General features: G+C 41.4%; 1 protein-coding gene across 1 annotated transcript in view; it reads left to right on the top strand.

Annotated features, from left to right (window-relative positions):
• Window positions 1–23,934, top strand: part of LOC126162695 (zinc finger protein 160-like) — a 76,365-nt gene that overhangs the window by 41,887 nt on the left and 10,544 nt on the right. The window contains exon 4 of the mRNA XM_049919349.1: window positions 9,111–9,335. Within this exon, the coding sequence (XP_049775306.1) occupies window positions 9,111–9,335 (225 nt within the window). The remainder of the gene's footprint in view (window positions 1–9,110; window positions 9,336–23,934) is intronic.

The following is a 23,934-nucleotide window of genomic DNA, read 5'->3' as shown; positions in this document are numbered from 1 at the left end:
ACAGATTAAACACAACACCTATAAACAAACAGGTACACACTGGAACAATACACAATAAAATAAATAGTACTAGAAAATAGTTATAACACTACCTCTCCAAGATCAAAATGAACCTCATCCCTCTCAGTAAGGCCATGAAAACTGGAAATAAACCTCTTCAAGATCAAAATGAATTTCATCTCTCTCAATAAGGCCATGTAAGCCGGAAATAAAATTCATAAATATGACATTGCGAAGCTCAAAATCAATCAAAACATATTGGAAAAATACCACCAGCAAATGACATTCGAATCCCATAAATGGATGGACATTGCCTCCAAGATACAACAAGCAGCTAATTCTGCAATCCTGTCAACTAAAAAGAGAAAGCATAGATGGTGGAATGAGGTTTGTGATGAGGTGGTGGCCCAAAGAACAAATGGGTGCAAAAAATGGAACTCGATCAGGAGACCTGAAGATTTTGATGTATTCTGTGGAGCTCAAAAATGTGCAACCAGCGCTCTATGAAGGGTTAAGTGATTGTATGAGAAACGAAACAGCAGTTTGAACAGATTGATCAGGATTTCCAGAAAAACAATGGCGTAGACTTCTATCAGACATTCAAATCTGTGATGGACCTGAATGGATGATCACCAATCTGAGAAAAATTGGATGAGTTAAGAATTTCAGGTATCTCAATGAAGTCATCCAGGATAATGGATTAGAAGAAGAAGCAATTAATGTCAGGATGAGGAAGTTGGACCAAGTATACCAACTGACAAAGAATACCTATAACAAAAAGTCTATGAGTATAGGGGCCAAGTTCTGACATTATAATACAGTTGTGAACACTGAGGGCTTATATGCATCTGAACCTTTGACCATGAGTAGACAAGGTCAAGATGAGCAGCTGGAAAAGCGAGAGCATAGGATATTAAGGAAAATCCTAGGTAATAGATGGGTTGATGGACAATGGCGAATGAGAGCAAATGAGGACTTGTAAACTTGTAAAGCAAGAAAGAACCTATCACAACATCCATTAAGAAGAGACGATTGTTACCGTATTTACTCGAATCTAAGCCGCACTTTTTTTCCGGTTTTTGTAATCCAAAAAACCGCCTGCGGCTTAGAATCGAGTGCAAAGCAAGCGGAAGTTCTGAAAAATGTTTGTAGGTGCCGCCACAACTAACTTCTGCCGTTGAATATATGTAGTGCTACACGGGCATGCTTTGTAGGCACAAAGATAAATACTGGCGCCAAAACCTCTGCGTCAGTAAATGAATTAAAAAAAAAATGTGGAAGACGAGCTTTTTTCTCCGCCCCGAGTTTCGACCACGGCATTTTCATACATTACTCAACGAAGTAAATACAAATTCCGTATTGTTCATCTTCGAATGTAGCAGAATTTCAATGTAATACGAAAATCCGACTGGCAAGACTGTTTGGGATGTTTGTCAATATATTTTTTCCTACCTGTGAGAAGAGATGGTTGCTAATAGAAACCTGATGAAATGTGAATCACATGCAGTATTCTCTTCACCATAAGAATAATAGGAATATAAACATTTTGCCATGTATTCTTTCGTGTTTGCTGCTATCTCATTTAAATCCTGCCTGCCTAAAAAACTACGAAACTAGAGTGAGACAACAGCAAACGCGGAAGAATATACGTATCATCTCATGTTTATATTCGTATTATTCTTATGCCTAATAGTGATACAGTCAGAAATGAAGCACGGCAACTGACTAGATTTTTAATTCTAAGATGACTCTAATTTCTGTGCAGAATTTGATGTACTAAAGAAGCGGCCGCAAAGATTTTCAAACGGAGAAAAATTTTCGCCTAACTCTCTTTCAGAACTATGTTCTATCATACGCAGTCTATTATTTGGTTCTTGTTGATCCTTATCAAAGAAAGCAGCAGTGTAAGTAACAACAAATAGCAGTCTCTTGCCGTTGTTTCGGTTATGAGACAATTCCTCTCTTTGTTTTAATTGTAAGCGGCAGTAGCGCGCACAAAAGCAAGCCATGCCGCGAGCGGCAACAGGCCGTAAACACGCACTATCGGAATGCGACAAACAATGCATGACACAGTACAGTAATGCATTTTCAGCTTAGAGTGACGTAAACACCTATAACAAAGAAAACGGCACTTATCAGCTCAAAGCAAAATAAGCAATCGATTCAAACCAGACGAAGCACGTGAAAAAGGAAGGGTACCCGTATAAATACGGACGGAGTGCCTGACGCATAGCAATGGCTACCTGGTAAAGCTTAACTGCTAAGCTTACGACTCGAACCAAACTACTGTAGCTGCATCGTCATTCATTCGACCTAAATTGTGTCTCATATTAGAATGTACCAACTTTGTTTCGATTTGGAGGTGCGGCCTAAAACTTTTTTCTCCCCTTAAATTTCGAGTCTCAGATTTCAGGTGCGGCTTAGATTCGAGAATTTTTTTTTTTTCCTTTATTTCGAGTCTCATTTTTCGAGTGCGGCTTAGATTCGAGTGCGGCTTAGATTTGAGTAAATACGGTATTTTACGGTCATTTCAGGAGGATGGACGGTGACCGACTAACAAAAAGAATATGGAGTTTCATCCAATCTAAGAAAACAAGGCCAAGATGGTTCGAAGAATGTGGAAAAGATCTAAGGCAGACTCGTGTCTCAGAGAGAGAAATTCCTGACAGGAACAAATTTAGAAGATTGGTGACCAACTACCAAGGTTTTAAAATGGCATCAGTGTCCAAAAAAACGGAGAGGACCATTATCCAAAGAAGTGCATAAACAAGCATTTCTTGGTGGGCTCAGAAGATACTGGCAGGAAGTCAAAGTGGCAATAAGAACAATACCATCATCATCATCATCATCATCATTTAAGACTGATTATGCCTTTCAGCGTTCAGTCTGGAGCATAGCCCCCTTATAAAATTCCTCCATGATCCCCTATTCAGTGCTAACTTTGGTGCCTCTTCTGATGTTAAACCTATTACTTCAAAATCATTCTCAACCGAATCCAGGTACCTTCTCCTTGGTCTGCCCCAACTCCTCCTACCCTCTACTGCTGAACCCATGAGTCTTTTGGGTAACCTTGCTTCTCCCATGCGTGTAACATGACCCCACCATCTAAGCCTGTTCACCCTGACTGCTACATCTATAGAGTTCATTCCCAGTTTTTCTTTGATTTCCTCATTGTGGACACCCTCCTGCCATTGTTCCCATCTACTAGTACCTGCAATCATCCTAGCTACTTTCATATCTGTAACCTCAACCTTGTTGATAAGGTAACCTGAATCCATCCAGCTTTCGTTCCCATACAACAAAGTTGGTCGAAAGATTGAACGGTGCACAGATAACTTAGTCTTGGTACTGACTTCCTTCTTGCAGAAGAGTAGATCGTAGCTGAGCGCTCACTGCATTAGCTTTGCTACACCTCGCTTCCAGTTGTTTCACTATGTTGCCATCCTGTGAGAATATGCATCCTAAGTACTTGAAACCGTCCACCTGTTCTAGCTTTGTTCCTCCTATTTGTCACTCAATCCGTTTATATTTCTTTCCCACTGACATTACTTTCGTTTTGGAGATGCTAATCTTCATACCATAGTCCTTACATTTCTGATCCAGCTCTGAAATATTACTTTGCAAACTTTCAATCGAATCTGCCATCACAACTAGTCATCCGCATATGCAAGACTGCTTATTTTGTGTTCACATATCTTAATCTCACCCAGCCAGTCTATTGTTTTCAACATATGATCCATAAATAATATGAACAACAGTGGAGACAGGTTGCAGCCTTGTCTTACCCCTGAAACTACTCTGAACCATGAGCTCAATTTACCGTCAACTCTAACTGCTGCCTGACTATCCATGTAAAGATCTTTAATTGCTTGCAAAAGTTTGCCTCCTATTCCATAATCTCGTAGAACAGACAATAACTTCCTCCTAGGAACCCAGTCATATGCCTTTTCTAGATCTATAAAGCATAGATACAGTTCCCTGTTCCACTCATAACACTTCTCCATTATTTGCCGTAAGCTAAAGATCTGGTCCTGACAACCTCTAAGAGGCCTAAACCCACACTGATTTTCATCCAATTGGTCCTCAACTAATACTCGCACTTTCCTTTCAACAATACCTGAGAAGATTTTACCCACAATGCTGATTAAAGATATACCTCTGTAGTTGTTACAATCCTTTCTGTTTCCATGTTTAAAGATTGGTGTGATTACTGCTTTTGTCCAGTCTGATGGAACCTGTCCCGACTCCCAGGCCATTTCAATTATCCTGTGTAGCCATTTAAGATCTGACATTCCACTGTATTTTATGAGTTCCGACTTAATTTTATCCACCCCAGCTGCTTTATTGCACTGCAATCTACTGACCATTTTCTCCACTTCCTCAAATGTGATCCTATTTCCACCATCATTTCTGTCCCATTCTACCTCGAAATCTGAAACATTACTGATCGTATTTTCACCTACATTGAGCAACTCTTCAAAATATTCCCTCCATCTGCCCAAGGCATCCACAGGATTCACCAGCAGTTTTCCTGACCTGTCCAAAATACTTGTCATTTCCTTCTTACCTCCCTTTCGAAGACTGCTAATTACACTCCAGAATGGTTTTCCAGCAGCTTGACCCATAGTCTCCAACCTGTTTCCAAAGTCTTCCCAAGATTTCTTCTTGAATGCTGCAATTATATCTGTTTGGCTTTGTTTCTTTCTTCAACATAACTTTCTCTGTCTACCTGAGTTCTAGTGTGTAGCCATTTTTGATACGCCTTCTTTTTCCTTTTGCAAGCTGCCTTGACTGTGTCATTCCTCCAAGCTGTTTGCTTCATCCTACTTTTACACACTACTGTTCCAAGACATTCTTTAGCCACTTCTAGTACTGTGTCCCTGTACTTTGTCCATTCCTTTTCCAATGACTCTAATTGACTGCATTCAACTAACTGGTACCTTTCTGAGATCGCTGTTATGTACTTGTGCCTGATTTCCTTATCCTGAAGTTTCTCCACTCTTATCCTCCTACATATGGACCTGACCTCCTGCACTTTCGGCTTCACAATCCCAATTTCACTGCAGATTAAATAATGATCAGTGTCATCAAAGAATCCCCTGAATACACATGTGTCCCTCACAGCGTTCCTGAATTCCTGATCTGTTATTATATAGTCAATGACAGATCTGGTTCCCCTGCCTTCCCAAGTATACCGGTGAATGTTCTTATGTTTAAAAAAGGAGTTTGTGATTACTAAGCCCATACTGGCACAGAAATCCAAGTGTTTTTTCCCATTCCTGTTGGCCTCCATGTTGTTGTGGTCTTCAGTCCTGAGACTGGTTTGATGCAGCTCTCCATGCTACTCTATCCTGTGCAAGCTTCTTCATCTCCCAGTATCTACTGCAACCTACATCCTTCTGAATCTGCTTAGTGTATTCATCTCTTGGTCTCCCTCTACGATTTTTACCCTCCACACTGCCCTTCAATGCTAAATTTGTGATCCCTTGATGCCTCAAAACATGTCCTACCAACCGATCCCTTCTTCTAGTCAAGTTGTGCCACAAACTTCTCTTCTCCCCAATCCTATTCAATACCTCCTCATTAGTTACGTGATCTACCCACCTTATCTTCAGCATTCTTCTGTAGCACCACATTTCGAAAGCTTCTATTCTCTTCTTGTCCAAACTAGTTATCGTCCATGTTTCACTTCCATACATGGCTACACTCCATACAAATACTTTCAGAAACGACTTCCGAACACTTAAATCTATACTCGATGTTAACAAATTTCTCTTCTTCAGAAACACTTCCCTTGCCATTGCCAGTCTACATTTTATATCCTCTCTACTTCGACCATCATCAGTTATTTTGCTCCCGAAATAGCAAAACTCCTTTACAACTTTAAGTGTGTCATTTCCTAATCTAATTCCCTCAGCATCACCCGACTTAATTTGACTACATTCCATTATCCTCGTTTTACTTTTGTTGATGTTCATCTTATATCCTCCTTTCAAGACACTGTCCATTCCGTTCAACTGCTCTTCCAAGTCCTTTGCTGTCTCTGACAGAATTACAATGTCATCGGCGAACCTCAAAGTTTTTACTTCTTCTCCATGAATTTTAATACCTACTCCCAATTTTTCTTTTGTTTCCTTTACTGCTTGCTCAATATACAGATTGAATAACATCGGGGAGAGGCTACAACCCTGTCTTACTCCTTTCCCAACCACTGCTTCCCTTTCATGCCCCTCGACTTTTATAACTGCCGTCTGGTTTCTGTACAAATTGTAAATAGCCTTCGCTCCCTGTATTTTACCCCTGCCACCTTCAGAATTTGAAAGAGAGTATTCCAGTTAACATTGTCAAAAGCTTTCTCTAAGTCTACAAATGCTAGAAACGTAGGTTTGCCTTTTCTTAATCTTTCTTCTAAGATAAGTCGTAAGGTCAGTATTGCCTCACGTGTTCCAACATTTCTACGGAATCCAAACTGATCTTCCCCGAGGTCGGCTTCTACCAGTTTTTCCATTCGTCTGTAAAGAATTCGCGTTAGTATTTTGCAGCTGTGACTTATTAAACTGATAGTTCGGTAATTTTCACATCTGTCAACACCTGCTTTCTTTGGGATTGGAATTATTATATTCTTCTTAAAGTCTGAGGGTATTTCGCCTGTCTCATACATCGTGCTCACCAGATGGTAGAGTTTTGTCAGGACTGGCTCTCCCGAGGCCATCAGTAGTTCAAATGGAATGTTGTCTACTCCCGGGGCCTTGTTTTGACTCAGGTCTTTCAGTGCTCTGTCAAACTCTTCACGCAGAATCTTATCTCCCATTTCGTTTTCATCTACATCCTCTTCCATTTCCATAATATTGTCCTCAAGTACATCGCCCTTGTATAAACCCTCTATTGGCCTCCATATCCTCTCCAAATTTACCCATAACCTTTTCATACCCTTCTGTTCGATTTCCAATCCTGCTGTTAAAATCACCCATTAGCAGAACACTGTCCTTGTCCTTTACTCTGAAACTACATCACTGAGTGCATCATAAAAACTATCCATCTTATCTTGATCTGTCCCTTCACAATGCGAATATACTGACACAATCCTAATTTTCTTACTAGACACTGTCAAATCTATCCACATCAGTCGTTCATTTACATACCTTATTGCAACTATGCCGGGTTCCATTTCTTTCCTGATGTAAAGCCCTACACCCCATTGTGCTATTCCTGCTTTGACTCCTGACAAGTAGACCTTGTATTCTCCCACTTCCTCTTCTTTCTCACCCCTTACCCGAATGTCACTAACAGCTAAAACGTCCAGCCCCATCTTACTTGCAGCCTCTGCCAGCTCTACCTTCTTCCCAGAGTAGCCCCCATTGAGATTAATAGCTCCCCATCTCATTACCATTTGTTTGCCAAGTCGTATCTTAGGAGTCCTTGGTTTGTCAGCTAGAGGTGGGACTCCGTCACCTCCAAAGGTCCGAGGCATTTTGCTCTGATTGTTGCCAGCATCATATTTAAGGTACCAGGGAAGCAGGTTGCTAGCTTTACTTGCCCTGAGTCCCACTGGGTTTTACCCCTAACGGTTGAGGGACTAACCGATGGATTTGGTAGTCTTTGCTGTATGAGCACAAAGGTGACCATGACTCAGAATATGTCCGAGATGCCCAGCCTTATTCCAAAGTAACTGGTATCCCGACTGTCGGGACCACTTACTTGGCCACTCATACGTTGCCCTTGGTTCATGAACTAGGACATGACTACAGGAACCCACACCATGAAGCACAAGAACAATACCTAGACACTAAAATGAAATTGGTTGTTACCACACAGTCCATAGAGGCTCAACTCGATAATAATAAGAAAAAGTTATAACATTCACATGATAGAGAAATGTAACCATAAAATATGCGGACAGAGTCAATTCAAGTCATTCAGAAAGTAAAGAACACTTTTTTCTACAGCAGTTTTTATTTGATATAATTAAATGAAACTGTGTTTTACATGCATAGTCACTGATCAAATTTAGGCACTTGTTGTACCGTTTTACCAGTTTTTCTGTGCTTTCTGCATACACAGTTGCCTCCAAGTTGTTGAACCAGTGATTAACAGCTTCTGTAATTCATCACTTCTGTAGCATTGTTCACTCAAAGAAATCTTTCAATTTGGGGATAAGTGATAATCATTTGGGGCCAAGTTCAGACTATATGGCAGATGTTGAAACATTTCCCACTAAAACTGTTGAGGCAAGTTTTGTGTCATTTCCAGTGCATGCAGATGTGCATTATCATGAAGGAGGATGACTCCATTGTTTAGCACTCTGCACTGTTTGTTTTTAATGGTGCGGTGAAGTCATTGAAGTGTCTGACAGTAGACTGCTGCATTTATGAAATGCCTATCTCCTTGGATTTGTGTTTCAGTCCTTGCTTTGAGTCCATCAGTCACCACTGAGGGCCGACTGGAGCAATCTTCATGGTGAACATTCTTCTGGCCGCCATTGAACATAATACTCCGATTCCAAACTGGCACTTCGTTCGTCACATTACTGTAAACCTCAGTTCCCTGTCTATAAATTTCAATGGGTTGGATATTTTGCGCATTTAAAATGCGGGTAACACTGTGTGTCTCACACGTCGTAGGATCATCAATTTGGTCACACATTTTAAAGTCACACAGCTATGAAGTAAGCAAACGTATTGGATCGTAGGTGTTGCCAAACTGAAGCAGATGAGTATCAAGGTCAGTGGTCAATGGGTGGTGATTGTGGGGGGATGCGACCACATGTCGAAACAAAATCTTCTTCACTTTCTGAATGACCCTTGTGTGTGTCTATAGTTCGTGCAGTACATTTGCCGATTACTTAGTAGCCCGCAACCACAGTCCAACTAAAGTTGACAAAGATTTAAAAATACTAAAATACTGCCGCATGTTATATCAAAAGGTTATCTCAGAAGAAAACTTCCACTTAACGAAGGCAATAGCAGAAGGAAAACAGCTTATAAATGACTACATGTACAGTGACCCAGTGCGTGGTATACTGAAGGAACAATACAAAAAAGGACAGCACACACACACACACACAAATGTATTTAAGAACATAATTACATGATTTGTTTTGCTTTTTATAGGTATGTGATGTGTGCCATGACAGCTGGCCAGCAGCCTCATTCCTTGCCCATTACCTATCTTGCCGTTCAGTGGGAGATGGTGCTCCCTGTGTGACATGTGCTGTGTGCCAGAAGGTATTCTCTCGCCCAGGTGCCTTGGACCGCCATCTCCGCCTACACAATCCTACTCTTCGGAAGGGTCATCGTTGTGACATCTGTGATAGAACTGTACTCAAGGCTGCACAGGTGAAGGCAGTGTTTATGTCACATGATTTCATTAGTGCTAGTGTCACTTTTGTATTATCACAAAATCTCAAGAGTGAAAATTTATAGCGATGTTGTATCTTAAATGAGTACTTCGTAAATAATATAAATTCTGCTCACTAATCAGTCATTACCTTAAGAATCAGGTCCTTAATTAGACTTATGTTATGAGTATATATTGTACTGATAAGAAAAGTAATATGCAAGTACTTCTTGACAAAATTCAGATTGCTTTTGTCTTTTAGGAAAATTACTTATTCAAGGGAAAAAAAAAAACTTCTTTTCACCATGCCTGACTCATCAAACTAACATTATCATATTTCTTTATTTATATTATGGGACTGATGAACTGCCTATCAGATTCTATGCCCAGTTTGCTGCTAAATTACACCTCTGTTAACTATAACCTATCGTAGATTCCTTGAGAAGGGGGTGGAGGGAGGGGACTGTTATAGAATCTTTGAACGTATTTCGAGCTCAAACATAATAAAATATCTTGAACAGAATGACTTTCTCCATGTCAGCCAGCATTGATTTCAAAAGCGTCAGTCATGTGAAACCCAACATGCACTTGTTACACATGACATACTGACTGAAAGCCTTAGATTGATGCAGTCAGGTAGATGCAGTATTTCTTGATTTCCGAAAAGCACCTATGTGTATTATGAAAATTACGATCATTTGGGCTGTCAAACAAAATTTGTGATTGGATTGAGGATTTTTTGGTAGTGACCACGCAGCAAATTGTCTTGTATGCAGAGTCACTGACGGATGTAGAAGTAATTTCGCGTGTGCCCCAGGGAAGTGTGTTGGGTCACTTGCTTTTCATATTGTATGTTGATTCCCTTGAGGATAATATAAACAGTAAATTTAGACTTTTCACGGGTGAATCCATTATCTATGATAAAATAAAATCTGAAAGAAACTGCACAAATATTCTGTCAGATCTTGATAAAATTTCAAAATGGTGCAAAGATTGGCAACTTGATTAAAATGTGCCCACATGTAAAGGTGTGCTCTTCACAAAAAGAAAAAAAAAAGTAGTATCCTATGACTGTAATGTCCCCGAGTCACAGTTGGAATCAGTCAATTCATACAAATACATGTATGTAACACTCTGTAGGGACATGAAATGGGACAATCACCTCAGCTCATTAGTGGGTAAAGCAGGTAGCAAATTTCAGTTAATTGGTAGAATACTAGGATATTGCAGTCAGTTTACAAAGGAGATTGCTTGTAAATAACTTGTCAACCCATTCTAAATATTGCCCTCGTGTGTGGGTCCCATACCAAATGGGGAAGATTGAACATATGCAGAGAAGGGCACCACAGTTGGTCACATGACCAGAGGGAGAGTGTCATGGAGATGTTGAAAGACCTGAACTTTCAGACCCCCAACGGCAGATAAACTACATCGACAAAACTTGTTTACAAAGTTTCAAGAATGAGCTTTAAATGAGTGTCAGGAATATACTATAAGGGGTGATCAAAATGTTTCCGTTCAGGGGCTGTACAGTCTAGAATTGGTATGCCAATCAGCAAACTCACCATGAGCATTGAGGCAAACACACCACTGGCATGCGAAGTTGAAGATGCCTGTTTGGTAAAATACTATGTCCTGCTGCATGAAGAAGCCCATAACTGCCTGCTACCCTTCCTCATCCAACAGGAACCCTCAACCCATCAAGGCTTTTTTTAAGAGACAGACGGTGTGGTAATCACACGGGGAGAGGTCAAGACTATAGGGCAGGCGTCCAAGTGTCTTCCATTTGAGTTGGCAAAACTTCTGCATTATAAAATTTGTGATATGGGGATGTCCGTTATCGTGAAATAGCAGCATTCCTTGTTGCAGTTTTTTCAGAAGTTTAGCACTGATGCCCCATCCATATTCTTCATTCTCCGATGCGTCTCTTCCAAGGTTTTTCCTTCGGCAGCCAAGAAACAAATAACAGCACTGGGTCCTGTTTGGATTCATTTTATAATAATGTTGCCATAGTTCAAATTTCTGTATTTACTGCATACACAGGAAAGACACAAGTGCCACAATAATCCCAGCCTACATGTCAGTGATTATATACCTGCTTCGGAGTCATGCTACATTGCACACATGCTGCAGCAACACCCTCAGACGGAAACTTTTTGCTCGCCTCTTATACAACCAGCCCTACATATTGTTCCCATAGGTATCCTGAAGACAAAGATAGATTAATTACAGCATGCACAGTGGCATTTAAACAGTCATACTTCCTGTACTACACACTTGAATGAAACGGGGGGGAAAAGCATAGAACAGTGGTTTGCAGAGTTGGTTGTACATGTAGATATGGATGTCTGATGTTACACTAATTAACTTTGTGTACTGTGCCAGACTGCTGGCAAATAATTGAAATGTAAATTTTTGGATGGTTGATCTCCTTAGAACACAAGAAACTCCATCATTGGATGAAGACATATTTTGAGACTGTATAAATACTTTGTAAGGGAGATTTGCACATTTGCTTGACATGATAGGAGGTAACTGAATTTTGTATATATTGTACAGATTGTGATGATTACTTTTCTCTAACTCAATTTTTGTTTTCGTATATATGTTCATGATTGTGTTAGTTGTAAATGAAATTATGAAGAGTAGGTAAAGTTCATTCAAGTGAGTATATTCAGTGTGTAGCTAAAAGTAGTAAGAATGAGTAGAACACATTTACTATATCCGAAGTATAGTGTTACATAAATATGCATGTTGACAAAGTTTTGAACACAGTAGATGTCATTTCAGACCAGGAGAGAAACAAATAAAAAATCATGATAGAGACTGTGACAGAAATACGTAGACCTCATTGCTAGAAAAAGATCCAGTTTTTTACTGCTACCAGTTAGGATTAATAGAGAACATTCAAATGTGTTTCGTCAAGGATTCAGTTACCAAGTTAAGAATGTCACAGAAATGCTCATTCAAATCTAATGGCAGTTGCTTCTGGAAAAGCTTTTTACATCACAGACAAATTTTATGTTGAAATCTGGAAATGCTCATTTTAAGAAGAGTTGGGCGACATGTTACTTCTTCCCACAAATATATTGCAAAATGACTGTGATAATAAAATAGAGAAATTTAAACTCATTCAGTGCCCCAGCAGCCATTCTTTTGCTGCATCATTTGTAAATCAAACAGGAAGGAAGAGGGGATAGTGATACAGGTACCCAAAGTACCTGCCACTACACCCTGGAAAATGGGTGTAGAGTCTAGTTATTGATTTATGTCATCAAATAAACAAGGATTAGGAACCATTGTGCTATTACAGTGACATTTGTCACCAAAGGTAAAAGCTTCATCAGGAAAGCTAGGAGAGTGTATGTTTTTGGTAGAACTGATGAATCTTATACAAATAAAAATGTAAATGTTCGCATGTAAGAAGTTGAAAATCTCCGAAAGTTCTCCACTAATTGCTTTAAAAATTTGACACAATGTTGCATTTGTATATGTGTGGGTTTTAATATACCTACCAAGTGCTGGTGTGTGTGTGTGTGTGTGTGTGTGTGTGTGTGTGTGCGTGCGTTTAATAAAGGGGATACGTTGTTAACAAAAATCTTATGTACGTTTGTTCGAACTCTTAAATCTCTGAAAGTTCTTCACTGATCCCTTTGAAATTTTGACACATGTTGCTTTCAGATATGCCCATTTTTATATACCTACTAGAGTGCCGTATGATATATATATATTTAAAAAGAAAGATGATGAGACTTACCAAACAAAAGTGCTGGCAGGTCGATAGACGGGAGAGGGTAAGGAGTCATTCCAGTCCCGGGAGCGGAAAGACTTACCTTAGGGGGAAAAAAGGACGGGTATACACTCGCACACACACACACACATTTCCATCCACACATATACAGACACAAGCAGACATATTTAAAGACAAAGAGTTTGGGCAGAGATGTCAGTCAAGGCAGAAGTGCAGAGCCAAAGATGTTGTTGAATGACAGGTGAGGTATGAGTGGCGGCAACTTGAAATTAGTGGAGATTGAGGCCTGGTGGATAACGGGAAGAGAGGATATGTTGAAGAGCAAGTTCCCATCTCCAGAGTTCGGATAGGTTGGTGTTAGTGGGAAGTATCCAGATAACCCGGACGGTGTAACACTGCGCCAAGATGTGCTGGCCGTGCACCAAGGCATGTTTAGCCACAGGTTTTACACCGGGGGCGGTTACAAGGGTAGGAGCCAGAGGGTAGGGAAGGTGGTTTGGGGATTTCATAGGGATGAACTAAGAGGTTACGAAGGTTAGGTGGATGGCGGAAAGACACTCTTGGTGGAGTGGGGAGAATTTCATGAAGGATGGATCTCATTTCAGGGCAGGATTTAAGGAAGTCGTATCCCTGCTGGAGAGCCACATTCAGAATCTGATCCAGTCCCGGAAAGTATCCTGTCACAAACGGGGCACTTTTGTGGTTCTTCTGTGGGAGGTTCTGGGTTTGAGAGGATGAGGAAGTGGCTCTGGTTATTTGCTTCTGTACCAGGTCGGGAGGGTAGTTGCGGGATGCGAAAGCTGTTGTCAGGTTGTTCGTGTAATGCTTCAGGGATTCCGGACTGGAGCAGATTCGTCTGCCACGAAGACCTAGGCTGTAGGGAAGGGACCGTTTGATGTGGAATGGGTGGCAGCTGTCGTAATGGAGGTACTGTTGCTTGTTGGTGGGTTTGATGTGGACGGACGTGTGATGCTGGCCATTGGACAGGTGAAGGTCAACATCGAGGAAAGTGGCATGGAATTTGGAGTAGGACCAGGTGAATCTGATGGAACCAAAGGAGTTGAGGTTGGAGAGGAAATTCTGGAGTTCTTCTTCACTGTGAGTCCAGATCATGAAGATGTCATCAATAAATCTGTACCAAACTTTGGGTTGGTGGGCCTGGGTAACCAAGAAGGCTTCCTCTAAGTGACCCATGAATAGGTTGGCGTACGAAGGGGCCATCGTGGTACCCATGGCTGTTCCCTTTAATTGTTGTTATGTCTGGTCTTCAAAAGTGAAGAAGTTGTGGGTCAGGATGAAGCTGGCTAAGGTAATGAGGAAAGATGTTTTGGGTAGGGTGGCAGGTGATCGGCGTGAAAGGAAGTGCTCCATCGCAGCGAGGCCCTGGACGTGCGGGATATTTGTGTATAAGGAAGTGGCATCAATGGTTACAAGGATGGTCTCTGGGGGTAACGGATTGGGTAAGGATTCCAGGCGTTCGAGAAAGTGGTTGGTGTCTTTGATGAAGGATGGGAGACTGCATGTAATGGGTTGAAGGTGTTGATCTATGTAGGCAGAGATACGTTCTGTGGGGGCTTGGTAACCAGCTACAATGGGGCGGCCGGGATGATTGGGTTTGTGAATTTTAGGAAGAAGGTAGAAGGTAGGGGTGTGGGGTGTCGGTGGGGTCAGGAGGTTGATGGAGTCAGGTGAAAGGTTTTGTAGGGGGCCTAAGGTTCTGAGGATTCCTTGAAGCTCTGCCTGGACATCAGGAATGGGATTACCTCGGCACACTTTGTATGTGGTGTTGTCTGAAAGCTGACGCAGTCCCTCAGCCACATACTCCCGACGATCAAGTACCACGGTCGTGGAACCCTTGTCCACCGGAAGAATGACGATGGACCGGTCAGCCTTCAGATCATGGATAGCCTGGGCTTCAGCGGTGGTGATGTTGGGAGTTGGATTAAGGTTTTTTAAGAAGGATTGAGAGGCAAGGCTGGAAGTCAGAAATTCCTGGAAGGTTTGGAGAGGGTGATTTTGAGGAAGAGGAGGTGGGTCCCGCTGTGACGGAGGACGGAACTGTTCCAGGCAGGGTTCAATTTGGATAGTGTCTTGGGGAGTTGGATCATTAGGGGTAGGATTAGGATCATTTTTCTTCGTGGCAAAGTGATACTTCCAGCAGAGAGTACGAGTGTAGGACAGTAAATCTTTGACGAGGGCTGTTTGGTTGAATCTGGGAGTGGGGCTGAAGGTGAGGCCTTTGGACAGGACAGAGGTTTCGGATTGGGAGAGAGGTTTGGAGGAAAGGTTAACTACTGAATTAGGGTGTTGTGGTACCAGATTGTGTTGACTGGAATTTTGAGGTTTTGGAGGGAGTGGAGCTGGAAGTGGGAGATTGAGTAGATGGGAGAGACTGGGTTTGTGTGCAATGAGAGGTGGTTGAGGTTTGCTGGAAAGGTTGTGAAGGGTGAGTGAGTTGCCTTTCCGGAGGTGGGAAACCAGGAGATTGGATAGTTTTTTGAGGTGAAGGGTGGCATGCTGTTCTAATTTGCGGTTGGCCTGTAGGAGGATGCTCTGAATAGCCGGTATGGATGTGGGAGAGGAAAGATTGAGGACTTTTATTAAGGATAGGAGTTGACGGGTGTGTTCATTGGCTGAGTTGATGTGTAGGTGAAGGATTAGGTGGGTGAGGGCAATGGATTGTTCAGTTTGGAACTGGTATAGGGACTGATGGAAAGAAGGGTTGCAGCCAGAGATGGGAACTTTAAGTGTGAGGCCTTTGGGGGTTATACCAAGCCTGAGAAAATAAAATATGTGAGCGTAATCTGGCTAGGGTGAAGGCATGTTTGCGGAGGGAATGTAAATAAAACTTAATGGGGTCGTTGTGGGGGTGTTGTAGGGTGACATGGTATTAGAAGGTGGAAAGTTTAACATGAGGTTGAAATGAAAATGAAAGATAGAAATATATGGGGAGAGATAAAGGTGAACTAGAAAGCAACTGGAGATCTGGTATGAAAAAAGGCGAAAAAGTGTTGGTTAAGTGGATCCTGTGGTGAACTTGGGTTGGTAGACAGCGATGTGCATAAAGGTTAGGTGGTTGTGTTGCCGCTAAATCACGTTAAAGGACGGAGAAATTCGGGAAAATTTCGAAAAAACGTATTAAAAGGAGTGGTGTTGTGGTGAAAGATTACGAAAATGGGGCTAGCAATTGTCCGACGAAGAAATAATTACGTTAAAACCTGTGGGGAGCGGCTAAAATGATCAGTGATGTGCGAAAAACGGAAGTGGAAATAAAGTGAAAGTTATTAGAACTAGCCGAAATGGTTGTTTAATACGTGAAAGCAGCTGTAATTGAACTAGAAACGGTGGATTTTATAGCAGCGGTAGTGTTGAAAGCGGGAAATAAAATTTTTTGGTTATGGTTTGGAAGTGGGTTACGTATTATTGAGCATATATAGGCGGGATAAAATTGTCTAGTAGATTACGGTAAAAGGGGAAGGTGAATACAAAGTGAGACTACTGGTAAAAACAGAAAGAGAAAATAAAGAGAAAATAAGACGACAGGAGAGATTTCGAAATGCAACAGCGACAATAACAAACGTAATTGTTGGGTTCAAATTAATGATATGGTTATAATAGAAGGAAACATTCCACGTAGGAAAAATATACCTAAAAACAAAGATGATGTGACTTACCAAATGAAAGTGCTGGCAGGTCGACAGACACACGAACGAACACAAACATACACACAAAATTCAAGCTTTCGCAACAAACTGTTGCCTCATCAGGAAAGAGGGAAGGAGAGGGAAAGACGAAAGGGTGTGGGTTTTAAGGGAGTCATTTCAGGGCAGGATTTGAGGAAGTCGTATCCCTGCTGGAGAGGCACATTCAGAATCTGATCTAGTCCCGGAAAGTATCCTGTCACAAATGGGGCACTTTTGTTGTTCTTCTGTGGGAGGTTCTGGGTTTGAGAGGATGAGGAAGTGGCTCTGGTTATTTGCTTCTGTACCAGGTCGGGAGGGTAGTTGCGGGATGCGAAAGCTGTTGTCAGGTTGTTGGTGTAATGCTTCAGGGATTCTGGACTGGAGCAGATTCGTTTGCCACGAAGACCTAGGCTGTAGGGAAGGGACCGTTTGATGTGGAATGGGTGGCAGCTGTCGTAATGGAGGTACTGTTGCTTGTTGGTGGGTTTGATGTGGACGGACGTGTGATGCTGGCCATTGGACAGGTGAAGGTCAACATCAAGGAAAGTGGCATGGGATTTGGAGTAGGACCAGGTGAATCTGATGGAACCAAAGGAGTTGAGGTTGGAGAGGAAATTCTGGAGTTCTTCTTCACTGTGAGTCCAGATCATGAAGATTGATGCCACTTCCTTATACACAAATATCCCGCACGTCCAGGGCCTCGCTGCGATGGAGCACTTCCTTTCACACTGATCACCTGCCACCCTACCTAAAACCTCTTTCCTCATAACCTTAGCCAGCTTCATCCTGACCCACAACTTCTTCACTTTTGAAGACCAGACATACCAACAATTAAAGGGAACAGCCATGGGTACCAGGATGGCCCCCTCGTACACCAACCTATTCATGGGTCACTTAGAGGGAGCCTTTCTTGGTTACCCAGGCCTGCCAACCCAAAGTTTGGTACAGATTTATTGATGACATCTTCATGATTTGGACTCACAGTGAAGTAGAACTCCAGAATACCCGTCCTTTTTTCCCCCTAAGGTAAGTCTTTCCGCTCCCGGGACTGGAATGACTCCTTACCCTCTCCCTTAAAACCCACATCCTTTCGTCTTTCCCTCTCCTTCCCTCTTTCCTGATGAGGCAACAGTTTGTTGCGAAAGCTTGAATTTTGCGTGTATGTTTGTGTTTGTTTGTGTGTCTGTCGACATGCCAGCACTTTTTTATTTGGTAAGTCACATCATCATTGTTTTTAGGTGTGTGTGTGTGTGTGTGTGTGTGTGTGTGTGTGTGTGTGTGTGTGTGTGTGTTCCCAGGTAGTGTATATAATTTATATACCATATGGTGCTCTGGTAGATGTATAAAATCACGGACATATTCAAATGTAATGTTGTGTTAAAATTTCAAAGGAACCGGTGACAAACTTTCAAAGATTTGTGATTTTGATCAAAAGAACATTTACAACTGTATAAATAAAAATGTTGAAAACCTTAAGTCTCCAATCAGTCTTCACTGGCTCCTTCAAAATTTTGACACAACATTGCATTCAATTACCCACATGTTTTTATTTACCAATTTTAATATACAAAATATATTTAAAAAATACATAAAGGGGAAACATTATTACCAAAAGCCTCCAAAAGCTCATGACAGATTCACTTCAGATTTTTACACAATACTGTAATGAACATTCGAGACGACATAGGCTATATATGTTACATATATATCATACAAGTAATGAGACTGGTAAAACTGCGAGTGTCTTGTAATGCTGTGTTTTTCTACTTGTGTAGACTTGTGTGTTCATCCCTTCCAGACATTCAGTCTGAGTTTCAGCTCTGTACAGCCATCACACAATTTTTGAGAGCTCCATCACTGAAGTTGTGCTTTTACTGTGTGTTATGAAGATGGTTTGTTGTGTAGTACAAAAAAGGAACAGCGGAATTTATAGCAGCATTATGCTGTGAAGTTTAGTGCTAAACATGAGGAATTCGTGAGTGTGGCCTTTGAAAAGTTGAAAGAGGCCTATGGGAAACATTCTTTGGGAAGGCCAAGAACACATTGAAGATGAACGTAAACCTCGCTCAGGAAGACCTTCAACGGCAAAAACCAACAAAAACATCGAATGTGTGTGTGCTCTTGTGAGATTGGACTATGATGAAGATGGGTGACCTTTCACAATTCATCAAATTTTGATCAAAGTTTTGCAAAAGCGAAAGGTTTGTGCCAAAAAACCTCACAACTGAGTGGAAGGACGATCGAAGAAACGTGCATTCGTCTTTGTAGAGGATTGTCAATTACCACGAATGGTTTGTCAATTACCACGAATGGTTGTCGTGTGATCACAAGTGATTAATCCTGGATTTTTTAACCTGGTCCTGAGGAAAACGGCAAAGTGGGAAGAGACACTGAGACATCTCCTTGACCGAAAAAAGCACGAATGAGTAAATCAAAACAATGTTGATTTGCTTTTTTCGCAGTAGGGGTATTGTGCACAAAGAATTTGTTACTCCAGGACAGACCATCAGCCAATTGATTTGCAAAGACATCCTTGACAGGCTCAGGAGGTTGAAGTCTTTCAGCGTTGCTATCAAGACTGGGGACGACGACTCTCCTGATGTGTAGCTGCTGAAGTGAACTGCTTTTAAGGGGATAGTATTGTTGTTTGGAAAAAAAGTAAAACCTTTAGTAGATAAAAGTAAGTCCCTTTGCTTTTTTCGCACACCTCATATATAATAGTGAAACATTGTTAGCAAACAGGAAAGTTTTATTTATGGCTTATTGGATTATGATTGAAATACTACCACAGAATCTTTACTTGCAATAACAGTAGACAAGGCTGAAGGTCAGAGAGTGGGGGTAAGAGGTGATGGACTGAGGAGTGGGAAGAAATGGACATAGAAAACAGAAAGGGGGAGATAGACAGAGAGAGGGGCAGGAGAAAATGGAGAGAGGGAAGGAAGGAAGGTTTTGTTTAATGTCCCTTCGACACTGAGGTCATTAGAGACGAAGCAGATGAAGCACAAACTCGGATTGTGTCAAGGGTGGTGAAGGAACTCTGCCGTGGCCTTTCAAAGGAACTGGTAATTGCCTGGAGCATTTTAGGGAAATCACGGATGGCTGTACACGCATTTGAATTGTTGTCAATAGGGAAGGAGAAGCTGGGCGTAGGGAGGAAGGAGGAGGTGATGGACAGAGAGAGGGAGCAGGAAGAGATGGAAGGAGAGGGGGGGGGGGGAGGACATGATGGACAGATAGAGAGGGAGAGGGAGTAGGAGATGTACAAAGAGGGGGGGGGGGGGGGGGGGAGATCAGGACATATATCCAATTCCCATACATATCAGAAACATGCTTTCTCTTTTCTTTCGTTTCCATCTAACCAGACTGAGACCCAACTGTCTGTGGCTGTGAACAGCAGGTATTTAATAACATTCTGCTTAAAAGAAGTGATAATATTTAGTATAAATACATACTGCTATATAAAGACAAGCCATTGTCTAATATTGTTACCAAAAATTTCAAAAAGTTCGTAAGTGATTTACCTCATATTAAAAAAAAAGTACTCTAATAAACATTCAAATGGATGTAAGCTGCACATTTTTTAAAAAAAATTGTGTGTTTGTGTGTGTGTGTGTGTGTGTGTGTGTGTGTGTTTTTGTGTGTGCAAATGGAAATTGTTGTCAGCAAAAAACTCAATAAGTTCTTGACTGGCTTGCATGATATTATTGCAAGATACTCTAATAAACATTCAGACAGACACAGACTACATATTTTTGTAATATAAGTGATATAAAAATACATATTTAAAATCTGTGCCGCTATAGAAAGACAGTAGATGTTTGACATTGTTTCCAAAAATTTCACAAAGTTCTTGAATGGTTTACTTCAAATTTTTACACGAAGCTCTAATAAATGTTCAGGCAGGCATATGGAAATGTTGTGAGCAAAAATTTTGAAACGTTCTTGATTCATTTACTTCAGATTTTTAAACAATCTTATAATAAACATTTTGTCGGACATATGCTGTACATTTTCAGTATATAAATGTATATAGTATATCATAGGGAAAAGTCATTAACAAAAACCTCGAAAAGTCTTGATGGACACACGCTTTCTGTTAAAACTGACTGCAAAAAGAAATGTGAAAATGTATGGTTTTGTTTTCTTTCTGGCAGTCAGTCTTAACATTGTAACGAAGGTGTTGTGAATTCGCATCATACCAGTGTGACTCTGATAAGTGTAAGGTTAACTGTTCTCAATTACCTGTGCGGGTAGGTGCAGGTTCTACACAAAGCTGCCAATGCTTCTGACATGTGCTGCCATATCATGAATGTTTTGGGTACTTCTAGAGCAACACAATTTTTGATTCTTTTTCTTCCAGGAAGAAATATATGCAGGCATTAAGTGGTTAACAATAGTAGCTGTAGACCAATTGTTTCTCCCATATGTATTCCTTCTCCTTATATATAATTTTAATCAAGACATGTATATGCAATATTTGCTGTTTTTGTTTTCTTCCTCACTCTTATACTACTGTGGAGTCTGAATCATGTGAAACTTCGTAATCCTACCCATTTGCCGATTAAAACTATGTGAAATACTCTCATTGAATTTTCTTGGGTAATGCCGTAGAACCTCTCCTAAACAATCTAGATGAAGATGATACGGTTAAGGGTATAGTTGCTTATGCTGGCAACTTTCTAGAGCAATAACAGTGAACTTGAGAGCACAACTTGAAAGCAAGCCTGAACAACTCCTTGTAAAAATATGTAACTGGTGCAGCCATAACAAGCTTACAATTGCGACAAACAATGTAGTATACTTACTGATCAAATAGGCACTGCAGAGAAACCCCAACATTAGACTGAACAGCCCTGGCATACAGAGAAAAATAACAAGGTAACTAGGAATACACCTCAGTGAACAGTTGAAATTCAATGAGCACATGTGACTTATGATTGAAAAAGCCACAAGACTATTGCACAAACCTGTCGCTTTACACTCAGCTCATTGCAAATTGCTATTGCAGGTGCTATGAATGTATAATACAGCCCTCTTTGAGCTATTTTGTGCTTCGCATTAAGTGGCTGGGCACATCAACTTCGCAACCCATAAAACCATTGTGAGGTATGGGCAAGGAGGTGTATTACTCAGAATGTCAGGTGCCTTTGGCACCACATCTGTGGAAGCCCTATACGTTGTACTTGCAATGTACCTCTGACACAACTATTAAGACTCAGAGCAGCAGCATACTGTCTCAAAAGGGAAAGACTGGACAAGTTACATGAGATAACAGGGGAGCATGTTACAGAAAAATGCCAATTAAATCCTTAGAAGGTAGAGACATGGCAAAAAGAATAGGAAACATCTGACAAGGGCCGTTGGGTGTTGTCCTTCTTCACAATTATCCAGGAATGATTGAGGCACAGATACATTGACCCAAATCATGGTAAGCTACACTTCCTGATGGACCATGGCCTTTACCCTGTGGTTTGGCCTTAGCTAAAATGATGCACGTGAATGCCATGAAAATGGGTCCCCCAAACATGTAACATTGTAAGACTGATGACAGTAATCAGAGACATAGGACAATCTTTAAGAGACCCAGATGAATGAAACATGCTTAACTATGTCACTGACGAAATATCAAGAGTGCTACGCAAGACTCATGAGTAGCAACGGCCATATACAAGATCGCGAACGAGCACACACCTATGCCGCAGTGTGATACATGGGACATTAGAGATTGCAATGCTGATATGGAAACAGATAAATATGCAGATGCAGATGACAACATGACACACTAGTATCACCGGATACAGGTACATATACCGTGTCACATAACTGCAACAATATTACAAGTAAATTCAAACAGTGGAAAATCAAGGCTGGAATAATGACAGTATTATGAAAAGGATAGATTGATAATCACCATATAGCGGAGATGTTGAGTCACAGATGGGCTCAACAAAAAGACTCAAACAAGTAAGCATGTTTCAGAAAAAGCTTTCCTCCGAGTTAGTCAACATATCCACACTCATGCAAATGCATATGACACAGATGACCACAGTCTCTGGTCGTGGTGGCAAGAGACGTGTGTGTGTGTGTGTGTGTGTGTGTGTGTGTGTGTGGTTTGCATGAAGGCTTTTTGGCCAAAAGCTTACTTGTTTGACAGTCCTTTCGTTGTGCCCATTCCCGACTCAAGATCTCCACTGTATTGTGAATACTTGTCAATACTACAAGTAATATATGCATGAAATCTGGAAATAAGTTAATAAAATAAAATAAAGATTTTTCCTGTTTGTAAAAAGTAAAGTGAGTGATTTGAATCATTATTTTCAAATGTGTAATTATGTAATATGTGAACTCTATAAGATGCAAACTATTAAACATAATATTGTGAAAAGGAAAGTTGATACTCACCATATATTGGAGATTCTGAGTCGCAGATAGGCACAACAAAAGACTGTCACAAATAAAGCTTTCGGCCGTTAAGGCCTTCGTCAACAATAACCATGCACGCGCGCGCCCACACGCACGCGCACACACACACACACACACACACACACACACAACTGCAGTCATCTCAGGCAACCGAAACCACACTGCGAGCAGCAACACCAGTGCATGATGAGAGTGGCGCTGGGTAGGGGTTAGGAGGAGGCTGGGTAGGGGTTAGGAGGAGGCTGGGGTGGGGAGGGGGAGGGATAGTATGGTGGGGGTGATGGACAGTGAAGTGCTGCAGGTTAGACGGAGGGCAGGGGAGTGGTGGGGAAGAGGGGGGGAGGGTAGCAGAAAAGGAGAGAAGTAATGTGATGGTGGAATGACGGCTGTGTAGTGCTGGAATGGGAACAGGGAAAGGGCTGGATGGGTGGGGACTGTCACTAACAGAGGTTGAGGCCAGGAGGGTTACGGGAATATAGGATGTATTGCAGGGAAAGTTCCCACCTCCGCAATTCAGAAAAGCTGGTGTTGTTGGGAAGGATTCATATGGCACAGGCTGTGAAGCAGTTATTAAAACGAAGGATGTCATGTTTGGCAGCGTGTTCAGCCACAGGGTGGTCCACTTGTTTCTTGACCACAGTTTGTCGGTGGCCATTCACGCGCGGACATACAGCTTGTTGGGTGTCATGCTTACATAGAATGTGACACAGTGGTTGCAGCTTAGCTTGTAGCTCACAT

This window comes from Schistocerca cancellata, chromosome 2, assembly GCF_023864275.1.
Source record: "Schistocerca cancellata isolate TAMUIC-IGC-003103 chromosome 2, iqSchCanc2.1, whole genome shotgun sequence".
Lineage (NCBI taxonomy): Eukaryota > Metazoa > Arthropoda > Insecta > Orthoptera > Acrididae > Schistocerca > Schistocerca cancellata.
Note: the sequence above shows the minus strand (reverse complement) of the source record. Positions and strands in the feature narration are given on the sequence as shown.